This window comes from Abrus precatorius, unplaced genomic scaffold, assembly GCF_003935025.1.
Source record: "Abrus precatorius isolate BTA unplaced genomic scaffold, Abrus_2018 Scaffold7, whole genome shotgun sequence".
Classification (NCBI taxonomy): Eukaryota; Viridiplantae; Streptophyta; class Magnoliopsida; order Fabales; family Fabaceae; genus Abrus; species Abrus precatorius.
Window position 1 is genome coordinate 26597781 of NW_020874417.1, and position 19487 is coordinate 26617267.

Consider the following 19487-nt stretch of genomic DNA (forward strand, 5'->3'; position numbering starts at 1 on the left):
CGTTCTTTTATAGGTTTTGATGGGCTTAAGCCACACCAAATTTATTAGGTTGTACTAAAAATATTTGAATTTAATTTAAATTAAAAATTCAAAATCGAAAACCTATATTTTATTGAGCGGGTTCTAGTCATTCGGATGAAAGTCCATTTTATTAGCTCTATCTAATTCTTTACATATATTTTTTTTACATAGTACACGGACATTATTTTTTGTCTGGAATTATAAGTATTTTTTTATATGAAAATTTTTCATTAACAAAAAATATTGTTATCCATGTCAAGGGAAGTTGTCTTATGTACACAATATTAAAAGAATTAAATGAAAAATAAAAAAAAAGGAAATAAAGGATTATTTTGTTGTCTTAAATAAGTTAAAAAATTATAATAAAAAAACATTAACTCAAATATAAAGTCAACTCAATATTATTAATGACAGACTTAAATAAAACTTATAGAAGTGACTATTATATTAGATATATAAAAGTTAGAAGTGTAAAATAAAAAAAAATAAAGGAAAAAAGAAAAGATCAGATGTCTTATTTTCCTTATTTAAACTTGTGAAACTAGTTTCCTATTTTTATGAAAGCGATTTTTCTTTTTGTTGTGAGTCATGCAGACCTGATCCATTTGTTGCAATGTCACTGTTGGGCCTGTGTACTTAACGCACTATATTTGGGCCCGACCCGATCCAATTTCCCATTAACCAAAATACAATCAAACAGGAGAGTTAAGGGTGAAGAGTGAACACAGAACCGCATAGGCGCATAGTGATGGAAATGGTAAGTGTTCACTCAGTAGTTGCGTTTCTGCATTCACAAACACACGTTGAAAGGCTCAACAGTAGAGTTTTCTTCCCCTCCACAAGAGTCACAACTCCAAGGAAGGTGAAGGTGAAGGTCCCACTTCCTCGTTATCATCATCCAAATCGCATAAGCAACGGTGGTTGGAGTAATAGAACACGTGTCATCATAAACTCCACTTCTGCTACTACCGCTACTTCCACAGTAATTTATGATGCTGAGGTGGAAAAGATAAAGCAGAAGTGCCTTACATGGCTATGGAAGGGACAGTATTCCATCAACTACTTTGTTTCTTCTGATGCAGATGATTCTCCTCAGCAGTTACACGCCAACCACCCTCCTTTGTTACTTGTTCATGGCTTCGGTGCTTCCATTCTTCACTGGCGCAGGTAATTCCCACTATAGCTATTCATATGTTTTAGTGTTATCGCTTCTGCTTTTGCTCTTTTCTCATCCACCCATTTTTGTTTTGTTAGATATTATTATCCTTGCTATCACTTTCATATCGTATGTTGCTAGCCATATAAAATGGTATGGTAAAAATTAATATTTGCATGTATGTAAGTACCCACCGGGTTCAATTTCTTACCCAATTAAGAGGTTAAATATATTAGGAGATGCATCAATACCCAAATTAAAAGTTTTTTATTGGAATTGTCGATCACCCTTTTTCCAGCAACTGTGCAGAATCCTCTCCATGTGTTCAGGTTTCTCAGATCACCAACTCCGGGTATCTGCAAGCTTGAAAGGGTTGACAAAGAAAAGAAGAAACATTAGTGTGATCATGTCAATTATAAGTTCTTGATTGAGCTTGCATGTAAATTGCTATTGGAAAATTTTGGCTGGATCTAACTCATTATATTATGATTCCAAAACTTAAATCCTAACAAGGTTCATTAGAATCCAGATAGAATTATCTCAGTTAAACTAGCATTGATGGAAAAATGCTGAATGCTTGTACTTGGTAATGATCTGACCATGTCTTGAACTTCGGTGCCCTCTAGCAAATTCAATTCCAACTAAATGAGTTTTCTTACTCGATTAGCGTGTGTTAAATATTTTAACAATATAGTCATTAAATTGAACTATTAGAATTTTTTTTTCTTCAGGAATGTCAGGACACTGGCCCAGAATTATACTGTTTATGCTATTGATCTTCTTGGTTTTGGGGCTTCCGATAAGCCTCCAGGATTTCAATATAACATGGAAACATGGGCTCAGGTAATTATTTGCTGAGGTTTTACTTGGAGATCAACTCTCCAGCATTACAACTAACCTTTGTACCCGGAATTCACTGTAAACAGTTGATTTTGGACTTCTTGAATGAAGTTATTCAGAAGCCAACTGTGCTAATAGGAAACTCTGTTGGAAGTCTTGCTTGTCTCATTGCTGCCTCAGGTATGTTCGATTCGTCCCTTCAACATATAGAGTTTGCATCAGAAACTTCTCTTTTGCCTTATCTGTGAATTATAGCCTCCCACCAGATTCAAGTCAAACACTTGTCAAAGGAATTGTGCTGTTAAATTGTGCTGGTGGCATGAACAACAAAGCAATTGTTGATGACTGGAGGATCAAGTTACTATTACCCTTGCTTTGGCTGTTTGATTTTTTATTGAAGCAAAAGAGAATTGCCTCAGCAATTTTCGAGCGTGTTAAACAGAGGTATTCTCTCTGGGTTGGGCCATAATCTCCTCAAATTTTTAAAGAGGCAACTTAAAATTGTATTGCTTATATGCAGAGAGAACTTAAGAAACGTTTTGAATTCAGTGTACGGAAATAAGGAGTCTGTGGATGAAGAATTGGTGGAGGTAATGCTATGTTGTTTACTTGTTTCGTTCTTAATCTCCTCACTTATACAACATTTACTTAGAATTTGCATTTTGATTCTGCAAATGTAGATCATTAGGGAACCAGCAGATGATCCAGGAGCCTTAGATGCATTTGTATCCATTGTAACGGGGCCACCAGGGCCTAATCCGGTGCAGTTGATGCCAAAAATTTCCTTGCCTGTTTTACTTTTATGGGGGGATCAAGATCCTTTTACTCCAATTGATGGACCTGTTGGCAAGTACTTTTCTTCATTGCCTTCTCATCAAGAAAATGTTAAACTCTTCTTACTTGAAGGGGTTGGACATTGTCCCCATGATGACAGGCCTGACTTAGTACATGAAAAATTGCTTCCCTGGCTGGCAAGTCTTTCAAATTCATAACACACTGTGAATTACTCACAAGCTGCAACGGTTGTTGGAACCTTTCATTGTTTAATCAGTGACTCCCTCATCTATAATTTCCACATACATTCCTTTTGTATAGATTATGATCATATTTTTACTTGTATTCATATATGCACCACCAATGTCCAATTGTCTTAGAATATAGATTATGTTCAAAATGCATTGAATCAAGGTTATAATGTGGTCTGTAAAAGTTGAGATGCCGTATCAAACTGGATAGAAAATATGATTGAAAGAAAAAACATTATATTATTTCACTATGTTTGAGATAGCACAAATGGGCTGTTCATGTACAGAATCGATCATCTTCAAAGTACGGATATCCTGGATCTGACACAATTTGGGATAGAAAATAGGCTTACATTGCAGCTGATTAGTGAGCTTGGAAATAAAAATAAGATTGAAACTGAATTCTGGCTGATATAAAAGATCAGTTAAATAAAAAGAATCAGTTAAGTACGTTGTACATATAAATGCTCTATTTTTTTTTTTTCCAGAAATCGTCCATGAAATATTTTAAAGAGAAAAGGAAAATACTAATTAATGTTCTAAGGACATTGATTAAAAAATTGAAAGTGAAATTTCTTTATTGAAAAGTAAAATGAAAATATTGGAAATCAAGTCCCAGTCAGGATTGCACTTTTAACACCACTCTGGAACGAGAATTGAATTATCAGAACTGACCAATACGTTTTAAATTTTTGTTTTCAGAAAAAAAAAGAAAAAGATTTGTATGGTTAAATAAAAGGGTTTTTTTTGGGTAAAAAAAGTGGTATTGATTTTGGACTTAGGCCCTACATGTTGTGCAAAGTGCCTAATATTTTTAGAAAAAGACAAAAACTAGCCCGATGACAATATTGCTTATGGCACCACGTTAACAAAATAACAGTTGAAGCCTCTGGAACATGTTGGAAAACTCCTGTACGCTCTTTTACCGCGGAATTATAATTCCAAATGAAGCTAGAACATTCTTCACCTCTCTACTCAAAGCACTTTTCATTTCACTCTGTAGCATTCATTTGGCGTAGAAACTTCAAGAACCAAGCTACCACTTGGCCACGTTGCTGTCTTTACATGCTATATATACACCACACTCGTACTTATGTCTTCACAAGACACAAGCCAAACTACACTGCCATAGTCTAGCCGAGTCATCACCATTATCTGTCATTCTCCTCTACCTTTTCCCCAAATACCAAAGCAACATACATTCACTTCCCAGTATACAAATGAAGCTGCAAATACAACAGCAAAACCTGTTCTTGGTGCCATTTTTCTTGCTCTTTATTGCTGCTTTTCCTTCAAAAGCAAATGGGTCTCTGCTACCATTTATAGATCCTCCCAGCAGTCTATTGGCTGATCTATGGTCTGATCGCTTGCCAGACCCATTTCGTGTGCTAGAACAGATTCCAATTGGGGTTGGCAAAGATGAACCATCCATGGCTCTATCACCCACAAGAGTGGACTGGAAGGAGACACCAGAGGGGCATGTGATAATGCTGGACGTGCCAGGGTTGAAGAGAGATGAGATAAAGATAGAGGTGGAAGAGAATAGGGTGTTGAGAGTAAGTGGTGAGAGAAAGAAGGAGGAAGAGAAGAAAGGTGATCACTGGCACAGGGTGGAGAGGTCCTATGGCAAGTTTTGGAGACAATTTAGGTTGCCGGAAAATGTTGACTTGGATTCTGTGAAGGCTAAGTTGGAAAATGGGGTGCTTACTTTGACACTTGAAAAGCTGTCACCTGATAAGATCAAAGGTCCCAGGGTGGTGAGCATTGCTGGGGAGAATGAGGAACCAGCCAAGCTAACCAATGATGGGGCCAAGCAAGAGCTTTGAATGAGTTGGTGGATCATGGAGACCAAGTTAATCTTTCTTGAGTGTCAGTGAATGATCAGTTATTAAAATGGAAAATGCTTTTTAATTCTGCGTTTAATTTGTGAATAAAAAGGTTCCACCAAGACCTTTGGTGGTTTTGGTGGAAGGAATGGGTTGTTAGTTAATCTTTGATGAGAAGATGAGTGAGTCAACTGTCAAGTTGTAATGTACAGGCTTTACTACTCTCGTAATAAATTGACACATTTGAAAAAATAAAATATATCATTAAATTATCATAAACATTTTAATTTTAATAATTATTTCTCAATTTTTTTATATTTATATTGTAATATTTTAATTATTATAAATATTTATTTTTATAACAAAACTAGAAGTCGGTGAATATAATTATAACCGACAAGCACCCCTTAGGCAGTGTCATTGTCTTTATGTAGTGACCATTCGCCTCGGAAGTCCCTCACATTCTCTTGATCTCTTGCCCTTACAATGAGAGACCAACACTTTTAGGGTTTCCTTCCGACCTTCAAAACACTTGCATAAATGGATCAATATTTTTGTCCTTTCACACATTCATCGAAATTTGATTTCTTTTGCTTCGTTCATTTTATTTTCTTTATTTCTCTGTGTTTCAAATTTGTTCTTCTTGATTAGGGTGTTTAACTGACATTCCACGTTCACAATTCAATTGACTAGATATATCCACGTTTGGTTTGAATACGCATAAAGAGCTCAAGAAGAATAATGTAACAAACGATTACTAGTGAGAGAAGAGGGCGAAAGAAAATTCAATTATTTGTGCTTTTAGCCTTCAATTGAGTGAGCAGAGCAGCATCTAATCAACGTGGTGTTGTCTTTATGTCCTTCCATTTATTTAATTCAATTTATGTTTTCACCTATGTTTGTTTTATGATTTTGTTCTTTAATTTCTTGACATATCATATTCTTGTTGTTTTAGGTCCCACGCATTTAATCTTCTTGAGATATAACACATCTAATTTTAATTTATTATATTAAAAGAAAATCTAAATTTATATTATTATTGTAAAAATATTTTTATATAATTTATTAATGTTTTTTTATTTCTTCAAATATTTGTTCTATTTCATTGTCTAAACAAAACTATGAGATAAATAAAGTATGAAAATAAATCAGTTAAAAATTTAAATAATGAAATATAAAAAAGTAAATCGATATAATGAAATGTGAAATTTTATTTCCTTGGATTATGCTGATAAATATAATTTATAATTTATTTAGGATCTTGTAGTTTATTAATTTAATTAATAAGTGTGTATAAATTTATTTGATAAATATAAAATTAAAGAAACTTATCTTTTAAAATTTTAACTTTTAAATATTTATTTAATAAGTCGGTTAATTTTTAAAAATTAGCTACTAATATTTATATTTTTAATTTTTGTTAAATAAAATAACTTATACATCACACAATTAACTTAGAGTTATTAACATTTTATTATATTTTAATTTTTTTTTAAAAATCATTGTTATCACTTAATTAAAATTTTACTTACATATGTTAATTTATTATCTTTTTATTCTCTTCATTTTCGTGGTGTGTCATTTTTTCTTCTATTTTTTTCATATATTCTTGTGACTTCTATTTAAATGTATTTTATGTCAAAAAAATATATTCAGAATATTTTATGTTCAAACATATATGAAATTTTTTTATTTTTTAATATAATTATTTAATTAATAATAAATAAAATAAATAAATAATATCTAATTGTAATATTGTATGTCTTTTTAAGTCATTTGGTACATTAGTTAGTCAAATAATTTTAATTTTATAAATTATTTATACAATTATAAGTTTTTAGCAACAAGTCCATTTTCAGTTATCTACATAGTTAGAAGTTATAAACTTGTTTTACTAAACACAGTTTTAATTTTTGTCTTTCAATATTTTTTTCTATATACATACAATAGAGACTTATTCTTCTTAGTTATTAAAAAGGCCTAATTATATTTTATAAGGTATAAAAGTATTACTCTTTAAAATTAGTCTTTAAAAAAAATAGTAAAATTTAGTCATCATATTATTAAAATATTTAAAATTAGTTTCTTCCATCAAAAATTCTGTTTTCTATGTCAAAAATTTCTTTAATCTTGTCTATTAAATGTTTAATGTGTTTTGTTTTATTTAAGATATGATTCAAAATTAACTTCTTAAATTTTTCCGTTAAAGCCACCATCGAACAATTCCTTAATTATGTTCCTTCTGTTGTTAATTTCAATCCTCCCATTGAACTTATAACTTTTTAATCATCAATTTATTACAAAAATAATAATTAGATGGAAAAAATAGGATGACACCTTCTTAAAGTGATCTATGCAATAAGATGAAAATTGAAACACAACAATGAGAGAAATATAAGAGGAGCTATTAATGACCTTAGATATAGTTGTTAGAAAAATGTTTTAGAATTTCACAAACAATTTTTTATTTCAATTGTGTTTAGTTGTCCCAATCTTTAAGAAAGTAGTTAAGTTTTTTAAGTGTTACCAATTGTGGCTTAATTATAGAAGTGGATAGTTATACTTAAAAAAAAAAAAATTATAATGTTTCTAGAGTGAATTATGCTCTATTTCTCTTTTTAAAAATACGTTAGTTTCATTTTTTTCTATTTCAATACCTTTAAATTTTACAAAAAAATTACTTATAATTGGTAACAAAGTGCCTTAATCTTGAAGGACTTGTGAGAGAAAATTTTGAAAGGATATTCAAGTTTTTCAGCAATAATACTACCAATCTTTAATGAAAAAAATTTATCAAATTTAGGCAATATGAATGGAAGTCTACCTAGAGGCTTTAAATTTATGTGAGGTCCTGGAAGAGGATTATGAAATACCTGTACTACTTGACAATGGGTTAAATCAAGAATCACAACAATAGAAAAACTAGAAAAGCTAAGGCAAAGGTGTGCCTCTTTGTTGTAGCCTTACCAACAAATTTCACTCAAATCATGTCTCTAAAGCTAACCAAAGCCATATGGAATTATCTCAAAAAAGAATACGATAGAGATGATCAAATCATAAGCATGCAAGTGCTAAATCTCATCAAAGACTTTAAATTGCAAAAGATAAGGGAATCAAGAATTATCAAGGAGTACTCTTAGAGGCTTTTAAGCATAGCAAATAGAGTAAGATTACTTGGTTCTGAATTTAATTACTCTTGTATTCTAGAAAAAATAGAGTAAGATTTGAGGCAACCATAACCATGCTAGAAAATGCTAAGGATTTATCCAAGATTACCTTAGTAAAGTTGTTGAATTCCTTGTAGGCACATGAACAATGGAAGTCTATGAGAGAAGAAGGCTTTCTTGAGGAAGGATTTCTTGCTAAACATGAAGATGTTGGGATGAAAAATAAAAAAGAACTAGCAACCAAATAGAGAAGGTGCTATAAAAAATGAAAGCAAAGCAGGAAGTTCAAAGGAAAAGTATCTTTCTTGCAAGCATTGCAACAAAATGGGTCATCCTCCTTTCAAGTGTTGAAGAAGACCTGATGCTATCAAGAAGAAGATGCTTAAATTGCTAATGAAGAGGAGGAAGATCAACTTTTATTGCAACCTGTTTTTCAAGCAATGTTTAAATTGCTAATGAAGTGGATGCACCAATCATATGACACGACAAGGAACTCTTCAATGAATTGAAGCCTTCTAAAATTTTAAAGGTCAAGATAGGTCACGACGATTACATTCTAGTAAAAGGAATAAAAACCATTGTCATTGCAACATATTCAAGAGTTAAAACGGTTTCTAATGTGCTATATGTACCTAACTTAGACCAAAACTTGTCGACTGTTGGTCAACTATTAGAAAAAGGTTTTAAAATATTTTTTGAAGATAATTATTGCTCAATCAAGGATACTAGATGTCAAGATTTTTTTAAGATGAAAATGAGAGGCAAAAGCTTCTCACTAGATCCAACTTAGAGGAGGTAACTTTTTCAGCCAAAGAAAATGTTGTTGATTTATGGCATAAGAGGCTTGGGCATTATCACTATCAAAGGCTTCTCAAAATGAAAAAAAAAATATGAAATGGTAAAAGACTTGCCTCATTTTGAAGTTGTTTCGACATATTGTCATGCTTGTCAATATGGGAAATAAAACAGGCTTTTGTTCCTAACAATCATTTAGAGAGCCACAGAGAAGTTGTAGTTAGTTCATACTGATGTCAGAGGGCTTCAAAGGACTATTTCTCTTAAAGGCGGTTGTTATTACATTATTTTTGTAGACGACCTAACCTGAGTGTGCTGGGTCTATTTTCTAAAATTCAAATAAGAGGTTGGGAACATTTTCTAGAAGTTCAAAGAAAGGGTGAAAAATGAAAGTGGCTGTAAACTTTAAGATAAATGGAAAGGAGTATACCTCATATTAGAATAATTCATTTTTTGAGGAAGCAAAAATTAAACATCAACTTATAGCTCTTTATACTCTAGAACAAAATGTAGTCAATGAGAGAAGAAATAGATTTATTATGGAGATGGCCATATGCATGTTGCATGAAAAGAATTTGCCAAAGAAATTTTTGGCAAAGATAGTAAACACAGTCGTGTTCTTACAAAATAGACTTCTTACCAAATAAACTTTCCACTAGCGCGGTGAACAATAAAACTCCTTTTGAAGTATGACATAGATACAAACTCCAAATACATTTTCTTAAAATGTTTGGTTGTCTTTGTTTTACCTATGTTTCATAAGTCAAATGAGATAAACTAAACAAAAAGGTTGTTGCATGAATTTTCATTGATTATAGTACAATTTTAAAGGCTTATAAAGTTTTTCAAACAGAAACAGAAACTATTACTATTAGTAGAGATATGCACTTCATGGAAAATGAAGAATGGAATTAGAAAACTCAAAAACCTCTATGCTAAAGACAAGCTCGTGGCTAGATGAAAAAAAAGGATGATCCACTAGTTAGAGGCACACAATTATTGTCTCAAATATATCAGAAATGCAATGTTGCAGTATGTGAACATGCTCATCATGAAAAAGCTTTTAAAGACTCCAAATGGAATACTGTAATGAAGGGTTGAGGAGTTGTTTATGATTGAGTAAAACAAAAAACCTAAGAGCTTATTGATAAACCCCTGGGAAGAAAGGTCATTGGAGTGAAATAGGTATTTAGAACCAAATTAAATGTTAATAGTTCAATTAATAAGCATAAAGAAAGGTTTGTAGTTAAGGAGTATGCACATATTTTTTATTTTGATTACTTTGACAAATTTGCACCTGATAAATCTATATTTTGACATGCTTTTATAGCCTAATTATTTATGTGGGCTATTATTTTAATTGAGTTTTACACTTATTTATATATTAATTGTGCAGTTTAGTATAAGAAGGTCACAATTGGATTTTTGGTGCATTTTTTGCCCAAATTAGTTAAAAAGTGGGGTTTCACAATAGTTAGCAGGCCCATGACCTAGCAACCAGCACGACTATGCTTCAACCATATGCATGGCCATGCATATTGCCCAGCACGGCCATGCTTGCCTTCGAGAATAGGATTTTCAAACTTCATGAAAGAAACCTCATGGGCAACAACTTAGGATCTTATTTTTTTTTATCTCATTCTACGCCTTTTACACATCTCTTTTACATTTTCAATCTTGGTGTTAACTAATCGCTGATAACTACATAAATTGTATTTTTTATTACTATAAATTGGTTTATTGTTATTTCAGTTGTCTTTTATATTATGTCTAGTTAAATCCATAACTAAGGCTATGGTGGATTCTTACAATTGCAATGTCTCACAATCTTGTGTTTTCTGGGAAAACTAAGGATTTCAAGCTTTTCTTCTTGAGATAGGTGCAAAAGGATGAAGATATAACTCTTGCCTACTATAAGATAGAAGAACAGTCGAGTGATATGTTTACAAAGCCCTTGTCAGTCAACAAATTTGAGCTTATCATAAAATAAATTAGTGTTTGTACCTCCTAAATCATGGAGGAGTGTTAGAAAAGTGCTTTAGGATTCCACGAGTAGTTTTATATTTTGATATGTGTTTCAATTGTTGTTTTGTTGTCCCAATCTTTAAGAAGTAGTTAAGTTTTTTAAGTGTTGATGATCATGGCTTAATTATAAGAGTAGGAAATTATGATTTTTTTTTTAAATTATGTTTATGAAATGAAGTAATTTATAATGATCTGTTTCTCTTTTTCAAAATATGTTGGTTCCATTTTCTTCTATTGCAATACCTTTGAATTGTACAGAAAAATTATTTACAATGGTGACCCAAAGTTCAAATGCCTAGAAGAGATCCAACAACTTAGTATTGATAAAAATAAAGACAACTCCTAAAAATAAAAAACTAAAATCCAAATAAGAAATATTTGAACTCTGTGAAGGTACAACCACTGTAGTGTAATGCAACCCTAGGTTATACAATGTAATATCAAGGTCAATGAGACTGTATATCAGGCTCAAATTGAGGGCTATCTCTCTTTTATAGACCAATACAACCCTTGCGACTTCGTCTTCTCCCTCCAATACCCTAGATCAATCATTAACCTCATCATAGTCGACGCCCTCATCAACCAAATCATCACTGTCCTCTCTGACCAATACATCTTTGAAAATGGTCTCGTTTACCTCAACATGGGTGTCTCCAGCATCAATACGGTCAAGACCAACCCTACTAAGTTCAAGCTTTTTGATCTAAAGTTTCGTTCATAAAATTTTAGGAAGAGGAATTTTAGGTTGGCTATAAATTACTATGGAATCAACAATGTTAGCTTAATGGCCCAACACTTCATTAAAGCCTCTTGCTTTGACTTAATAATTCTAAAACTAAGGAGCAATGAGTGAAACTAAAGTTAGCTTTTAGAGAAAGCTTGTGATAGTAGAGTGAGAGAAGTGAAAAAATATAATTTGAAATAATTATTAGAATTTTAAAATAATATAAATTTTTTTAAATATTAATATTTAAATAATAAAATATTAAAAATAACTATAACATAACAATATAAATCCTTACATTTTAAAATTTTCAAGGACTAAATCTTAATTTTTTTTTATACTAAAATGTGTTATTTTTATAGGAAGTAAAAACAAAATTAAACCTATAAAAAAAAGTTGTTTGCTATAGTACCATAACATTTAATAGGACTCTTCCTACATGGACTAATAACATAGAGTTATGTTTGTTCTCAATAAATACATTATTTATGATTTTAAATATTATAAAGAGGTCATTTGTTATCATATATTTTAGAAAGTTGTATCTTTTAATATTGAAAATTTTGTCTAGCTTCTTACATGAAAAACCCAAATGAAAGGAGTATGCATTTTCATCCTCTATAACTAGCAACCTATATGTCTATATCTCATTTAGGGCTACATAGGATTTAACTATATGACAAAATTGATAAAACCAAAGATCCGAAGTTAGGTGTTAGGTGAGTCATTGCGAATATGAGTTAATTTGATTTTAGCTTTCAATTATATATGGGTTGGGTCAGGTGATTATGATTGATATTTTTCTTAATTAAGCTTATTTAATCCAACTGAATAACAACATTATATCTTTTTATTTCTACTAGAACTGGCTACCCTCTAACAAAATTTGTTTGTGACCTAACCTAAATACCGTCAACCTGACTTAGGTTCCTATAGTAGAAAAGGAAAGAAACCCTAATCATTTTTCCTTTTGCGCCGCTTCAAGCTTAAACATCTTATCCTATGCTAGTCATTATCTCTTCTATTGGACTTATGTAACTAAAGTTAGTGTCTATGTATTCTTTCTACGTTTGTGATTGACTTTGTAACTGTGTTTTTATTTCCTTTCCTCTAAAATACTCTATCCTTATCTTATGAGTGTGAGATATGTTTATATATGTGAATCTAATCCTCTAATATGTGCTTACATTTTTTTACCAATTCTAATACATAGAGAAAATAAAACTTTCTTTATATACATTACATAATCATTCATTACATACTTTTTTTAATGTCACCGGATCAATCTTTGCACTTCAAAAAGTCAAGTACCAAAATATACTTCCATCTTCCATCTATACAAATAAAATGAAATATATTAACATGATAGAAAAAGAATAGATATTGTGTATATAATATTGTTATATACTTAATTTTATAAATATCAATTATTAATTTATACAAAAAAATTGTATAATAACCAATGGACATCATTTTTTATCAAGTTATCTTAGGAAGAATTGATTACTCTGCACAAAGATTTAATTTCTTCAAAAAGAATTTGATCATAGTAGATATCTCACCATGAAAATTTATGTCATGCAAAGAAATAATAAATTGAAAAGTATGAATAGCTTAACAATTTATTAATTTTTATTTATTCATAACTTAGTAAAATATTTTGTCTCAAAGTTTCCATTCATTAGATAATCCACATAAGGACCATCTAAGAAGCTGTTAGGCTAGTAGTTAACAGTGGCATATGGTATAGCATTCTAAGTTCATTTGAAATGCTTAATTTTCTACATGCATATTAATATATGACAATTATAAGATTTAAAGTGATAATACCAACTTATGTATGTTTTGAAATGAGAAGAAACTTACTTTGACGTTATCATTTTTCTAGAATATGGTCTAAATCTAAATATGGTGATAAAGTTACTTAAAAGAGAAGAAACTTACTTTATATACATTATATTATATAATGACTCATGACATACATTTTTAATGTTACCAAACTTGACATTAATTATCTTTTTCTAATTTTTAAGTTTCTTTCATTTTTGTATTATAACGTAGATTATAGGGTTTGAAATTATACTATTTTGTTCACAACTTTCTGCATTGGATGATATATGCTTTCATAGTTTATCTATAACTATTCTTTAAGAGGCTTATTAATTGACTTTTTTTTTTTTCGCATTGCATAGCTTGTATTTTGACATAACAGTTCATCTATATATTCCTATCTAAAAGGAAGATAGTATAGTTTTTAAAATAAGAAAGGTGATCAATATAATTCAAACATTATTAATGGAATAGTGAAAATTACACTTGTGTTTTTTTTGGTGTGTTGCCAATATCACCTGGTGGTTGTACATCATCTAGCTTACTAAATAAATAGTAACTCAAGCACTTTGCTTATTAAAACTTCTATCATTTAAAAGTTCATATGTTGTACTGTTATCTCTGAACGCCTTATGATCTATTATACATGATGTGTGCAATGAAACATGATTTTTGCTTGCATTAATTTATTTAATTATTTTAATAACTTGAGTTTGTTGATTTATTACTTCTTTTTTCCTCTTTTATCTTCTCTTCATTTTTTAATTGATGATTTATCCTTTATTTCTCACATAATGTTTGGTGCATTTTAGTGATAAATCCTTGATGATCCAATCTCCAGAAACTCAAACTTGTAGTTTCTACTATGTCTCTAATCTGGTATATATTTCATTTGCATCTTTTGTTTGAATAAGTTACTATTGTTATTTGGTAAGTTGATTATGTTCTATTGTGATATGGCCTTACCTGTCTCTTGGAAGTGGCTAATATTTTTCAATAATCTTCAGATATAGGACTAGGAAGAATATGATTGCAAAGGATTTGGTATTTGTTTAGGTTAGAATATTGCATTTAATTTAAAATCTTTATATGCTCTTTGTTTTTTTTGTTTTTTTTGTCTTTTTATGCTTTTGGGGTATGATCTTGCGTATAAATATTGCATCAATGCTATTTTTTATGGTTAATGATTTTGTATTTTGAATCTTATTAGTTGATTAATAGTTGATGTTATATTAATTTTGTGACTAGCAAAAGAAGAAACAATTAAGAAAGGGACAAAGAGAGTTAAATATCAATTGACATATGAATCATTGTAGACAAAGACTAAAGTTCTATTTTATTAAATTTTTTATATTGTAATTAAGAATATGATTTCTATATATCAAATTTTTCATAATATTTATTATGAACAGTAAGTATTAGCATTGATCATTTCTTTTGTATCTTATTAATTAGGTTATAATAATACACAAATAAGTTAGCTTTAAATTATCTCATAATTTTAAAAAAATTTATGTAGGATTGCATGTGTTTATGGTTTTCTTACAAATATATTAAATTTCATTTTGGTCTTTATGATGATAATCTTATTTAAATTGAATCCACACTAGAATTGAACAATAAGACTAGTTATTCTAGCTCAAATTTCCTCTTCAAAATGAAACAATCATGAATATTCTTGGTTTTCTCTTTGTAAAGCTTTGCATTTTTGTAAGCAGATTACCTAAACTCCTCCAATTCATGAAGTTGTAGTACTCTTTTTTATCCCGTGACAAATCAAAATCTAGTCACCTTGTACCCCAATATGCTTTATGTAATATCCTCTTTTCATTTTTCAGTAAATTATATTTTGTTCAATATTAAGTAGTATTAGAGTGCACTTAAAAGAGAGTATAAAAGATTTTTGGAAGAATTTCGGTGCAAAACTTCTCGCTCAAGCGAGACAAATATTTTAAGATGGGGCTTTCTAGAGTAATCTCGCTCAAGCGAGGTAGGCCTCGCTCAAGCGAGAAGGGATAAAGTTGCCTTAACTGTCCTATTGCTCAGGCGAGAAGGGAGCTCACCTAAGCGAGATGGAGCTCGCTCAGACGAGGTGTCGCAGAGAAATTTAGAACTCTCTGGACCCGTCCTCCCTCAGGCAAAAATACCTCTCGCTCAAGCGAGGATATTAGAAAAACTATTGTTTATTTAGCTCACTTAAGCGAGAAAGAGCTCGCTTAAGTGAGGTGTGCTCGCTCAAGTAAGAGCCCACTCGTTCAAGCGAGATCGCGTGGGTTTAAAGGGTATTTAAGGACTTCTACATTGAAAAATTTCACTTCTCACCAAAATCACTTCTCTTCCTCTGATATCTCTTTGATCTTTCCCTTTCCCATCCTAGAGAAAACCCTCAATACTTCTGGATCTCTGCTATTGGTGCTCTAACGTCCATTCTTCTCGAATCTAAGTAAGTTTTCGAAGCCAAACCTTCGAATCTAATTTCTATTTCTGAGTTTTTCTCCTTTTGATAATCTATTTTGTGACGTTAGAAAGAACGCTAGTTTTTGGAGAGATTTACCGATTAAAGCGAGAAGTTTCTCTTAGAGTTCACAAAGAACTTAGTGTTCAGACTCATTTCAAGGTAAGGGGAGTATTCTCAAGCTTTAGTCGTATTTCTATATGTAACAACCCGATAAGAATCTGAGTAACCTATTTCGGTAATAATCTCTGAGATTTTTATGAAAACATATAGTAAAAGTATGTTTTTGATATGAAGAAAAGTATTGGGTTTGTTTGGAAATGAGTTAAGTGATGAAAGATGGAGAATATTGAACTCTAGGTTAGAAGACCTTATTGAAACTGAGAACATATGACAAGTAATTAAGTATTATGAGACTGAATGATTTGGGTTGAGTCTGATGGTGTTCGAACCCCGGCGTATTTTGTGATAAGGTGTTACTGTATTATCAATGTTTTACTAAAATATTATGAATATGTTGATTGTGTGAAATTGGTGCTAATGTGTTTTTGTATGATAAATGTGTAATGAAGTAATATAACATAGTAAATGTATTGAATTGCATGATGATGTGGTATGATTTAAGTTGATGTACTGAAATAAAGGAATTTGAGGATTATTTGAATGTAATAAAGTTAGGGAATACTGGGAAGAAGAAGAGACGTATTAATATAAGAATCAGAATTTGGATAGTATATATATGAATTACTGAATATGTTTTTATAGATATTCTAATGAAAAAAAAAGACGAAAATGGAATACTAGTACATGTGTTACAAATACACTAATTGATGCGATTATGATATTTGAGTTGTAGTACATCGACGAGTGAGATTATAACTCATATGTTGTAATACATCGATTAGTATAGTTGTTACATATGTATTAGAATAATATAATGTGATGTGCCAAGTTTGAGATATGGTATAGATAGTTCAGGAATACACTGGGGTATGGGGTCTAGAGTTGATTGTGAAAATCTGGAAAAAATGAAAGTAGTAAATGCAGTTCACTAATGTGTACACAATGTAAAAGTGAGAAGCATTTATAGGCTTCACGCTCATTTCTTGACCGACTCCTAACTATACCTTTGTTTAGAAGGCCGTGAACACACACGTTGTATCCGTGTGTAGTTTGGCTCACCAACGACTATCTATGCTGTGTAAGTCCTTTGTAACTAGAGAGAGTACGTTGACAGCGATTTAGGAGCCCGAGAGTACCTAAAGTACCGTTGAATTGATGAAATATTCAAATGAGAAATAGATAAAGTGACACAAAGTTATGGATTGAATGATGATATCTGATTAAGTGCAAAGTAATGTGGCATGAAATTATGGATTGAATGATATTTGGCTAAATATAAAGTGATATGTCTTCATGTCTTGTGATTGTGTGTTTATGTAAGAAGTTAAGCTTGGAGGAAATTGATGTAAATGGATTAATTATTTCTTAAGAATAATAGAAGTTATACTGCATATGTATGCTAGAAGAAGTAGAGAATGTATAAACCTTGAATAGAAATTTAGAAATATATTGAAATCAATATGAAAAGAGGAATGAATTGAATTATAGTATTATACAATGAGAAATGGATGTTAATTAGTCAAATGATGATTAAATTTGTTAGAAATGGAATGTATTTGATTTATTGTATGCATTGTTTCCTTTATGTTATAATTTAAGATTTAGTGGGCAAGAGATGCTCACCCTTACAACTATTTTTCAGGTAAAGAATGTTTGTTCGTTCTAGGGTCATACTCGCAAGGAGTGATAGGAAGAGAATTGCTTTGAAGAGTTTAATTTATTTAATGGAAATTTGTAAAGATATTAGTGAATATTTTCTATTCAAAGTCATTTACCTTATATAATTATATTAATGAAAGTTTTAATTTGGAGTTAAAGCATATTGATAAATTTGCTGAGAAGAATTATTAATATGATAGTTTAGATTGTTTTAAAATTAGATTTAAGAATCTTGAAATGTATATATGAGGTTTAAATTTTTCACCTTTTCTTCAAATTAGAATCTAAGTATTTAGAAACATTTTTTTTACATTTATCTATCTTTTAACTGTTTATATAAAATAATTTATGACATTTTGATAAGTCTGTAATTAGGCCATATTTTACAGCCCATATATTCATATTTGACCTTTATTTTATTTGGTGCTCACACTAATTTATATATTAATTATGCAGTTTGGTATAAAGATGCCGCAAGTATACTTTGGGTGTTTTTAGGGCCCAAATTGATAGAAGATTAAAGCTTCGCAGCGGTCAGCACGCCTAGACCTTTTCATCAAGCATGAGGTGCTTTGAGCCCATGCACGGTCGTGCTTAAGGCCTTACACGACCGTGCTTATCTGCAAGAAGCCTAATTATCTAGAGTCTTTAGGGTTTTCAAACTCTATTAAAAGGAGACCTCAGGCATCGTAAAGGACACCGTTTTTTACATCTAGTCTTTGGCTTTCAGATACACTTCTCGTCTCTTTTCTCTTGCACGGGATCCTTGGCACATGCTTGTCGAGACTTGGAGCTTCGAACAATTGTACTTGAAGACCGGGAACTCATTTCATTCTAGTTTGCTTTTCTTTATGGCTTTGTTTATGATTGTTTTAGTTTTTTCTTTAGTATGAGTAACTAAGCCCATAGTTAGGGCTATGAGAACTATTGTTTATGAATTTATGAGATTTTAACGTTTGAATCTAAATTTGATTTCCGTTTCGTGATTATATTTTATCCTGTTGTGCTTCTCTCTTAATCCTAATTAATTATATCGTCAAGCGACCGTACCTCGGTTAATTAATAGATCTATAGGGTAAAACGAGACAAAGGATTAGGTGTACCAAACTAATCTTTCTTTTCTAATTGTTATTAAATTAACAAGTTCATAGGTTCCTTAAGCTTTCTCAAATTGATGTCTTGCATGAGCATTGAGGATGTTAATTTAGAGAAAAAAAAATTAATATTACATGACCATTGGGTATTAATAGTATTCATATGAATGATTGGTAATCACAAGGAAATCAGATTTAGAGTTAAGCAGAAAAATAACATAAAGAATTAAATGAGAAAACTCATATGCCCTAAGTCCACATGTAAGTTCGGGTCTCAGAATTGCTAAAGAGGTTCACTAACTCTTAAAGAGAATGCCTGAACCACATTCCTACTTAATGCATCAGCCAGCGCATTAGCTTTTCCTGGATGGTATTGGAGCTGAAAATAATAATAATAGAAGTTAGTGTAAAAATAACCACTCATAAATATATAGGCTATAAAATCATGTTAAAATACAGACTTATCACTGAACCTAAATTTAACTTCTTAGTTACTTCCAATTGAGCTTATTTTGGCCCAAACCCATATAAATTTGACCATTGATTGGCCTTAATCCCATTATTGGTGCTAATTGGTTTCAAGGACGAAGTTTTAGTGTTGAATGATTGGACTATACAAGGCATTTGTGGAAGTTATGTGGCAGCTAGCTGTTTGTAGCATTGCTTGAATGTTTACTTTGTAGAGGAGGATGACTTTGTAAGGAGGTTCATAATGGCAAAGATGACATTAATAGCACTGTCGCTTTC

General features: G+C 30.9%; 2 protein-coding genes across 3 annotated transcripts; both read left to right on the top strand.

Annotated features, from left to right (window-relative positions):
* The first annotated feature begins 722 nt into the window (after positions 1-722).
* On the top strand, positions 723-3436 carry LOC113872130 (pheophytinase, chloroplastic). Of its 2 annotated transcripts, none has more exons than XM_027509422.1 (6): positions 723-1188; positions 1909-2020; positions 2104-2197; positions 2284-2461; positions 2538-2607; positions 2698-3436. In XM_027509422.1, exons 1-6 carry the CDS (start codon positions 770-772, stop codon positions 3007-3009), a joined length of 1185 nt encoding a protein of 394 aa, XP_027365223.1. In that variant the 5' UTR covers positions 723-769; the 3' UTR covers positions 3010-3436. The 2 variants fall into 2 exon arrangements, with proteins under 2 accessions (XP_027365223.1, XP_027365222.1); XM_027509421.1 differs by having other exon boundaries at positions 2104-2201; positions 2240-2461; positions 2698-3235.
* A 715-nt stretch (positions 3437-4151) lies between these two features.
* Positions 4152-5107, top strand: LOC113872775 (22.0 kDa class IV heat shock protein-like). Its single transcript, XM_027510586.1, has one exon. It carries the CDS (start codon positions 4263-4265, stop codon positions 4866-4868), a length of 606 nt encoding a protein of 201 aa, XP_027366387.1. The 5' UTR covers positions 4152-4262; the 3' UTR covers positions 4869-5107.
* Positions 5108-19487: the final 14380 nt, after the last annotated feature.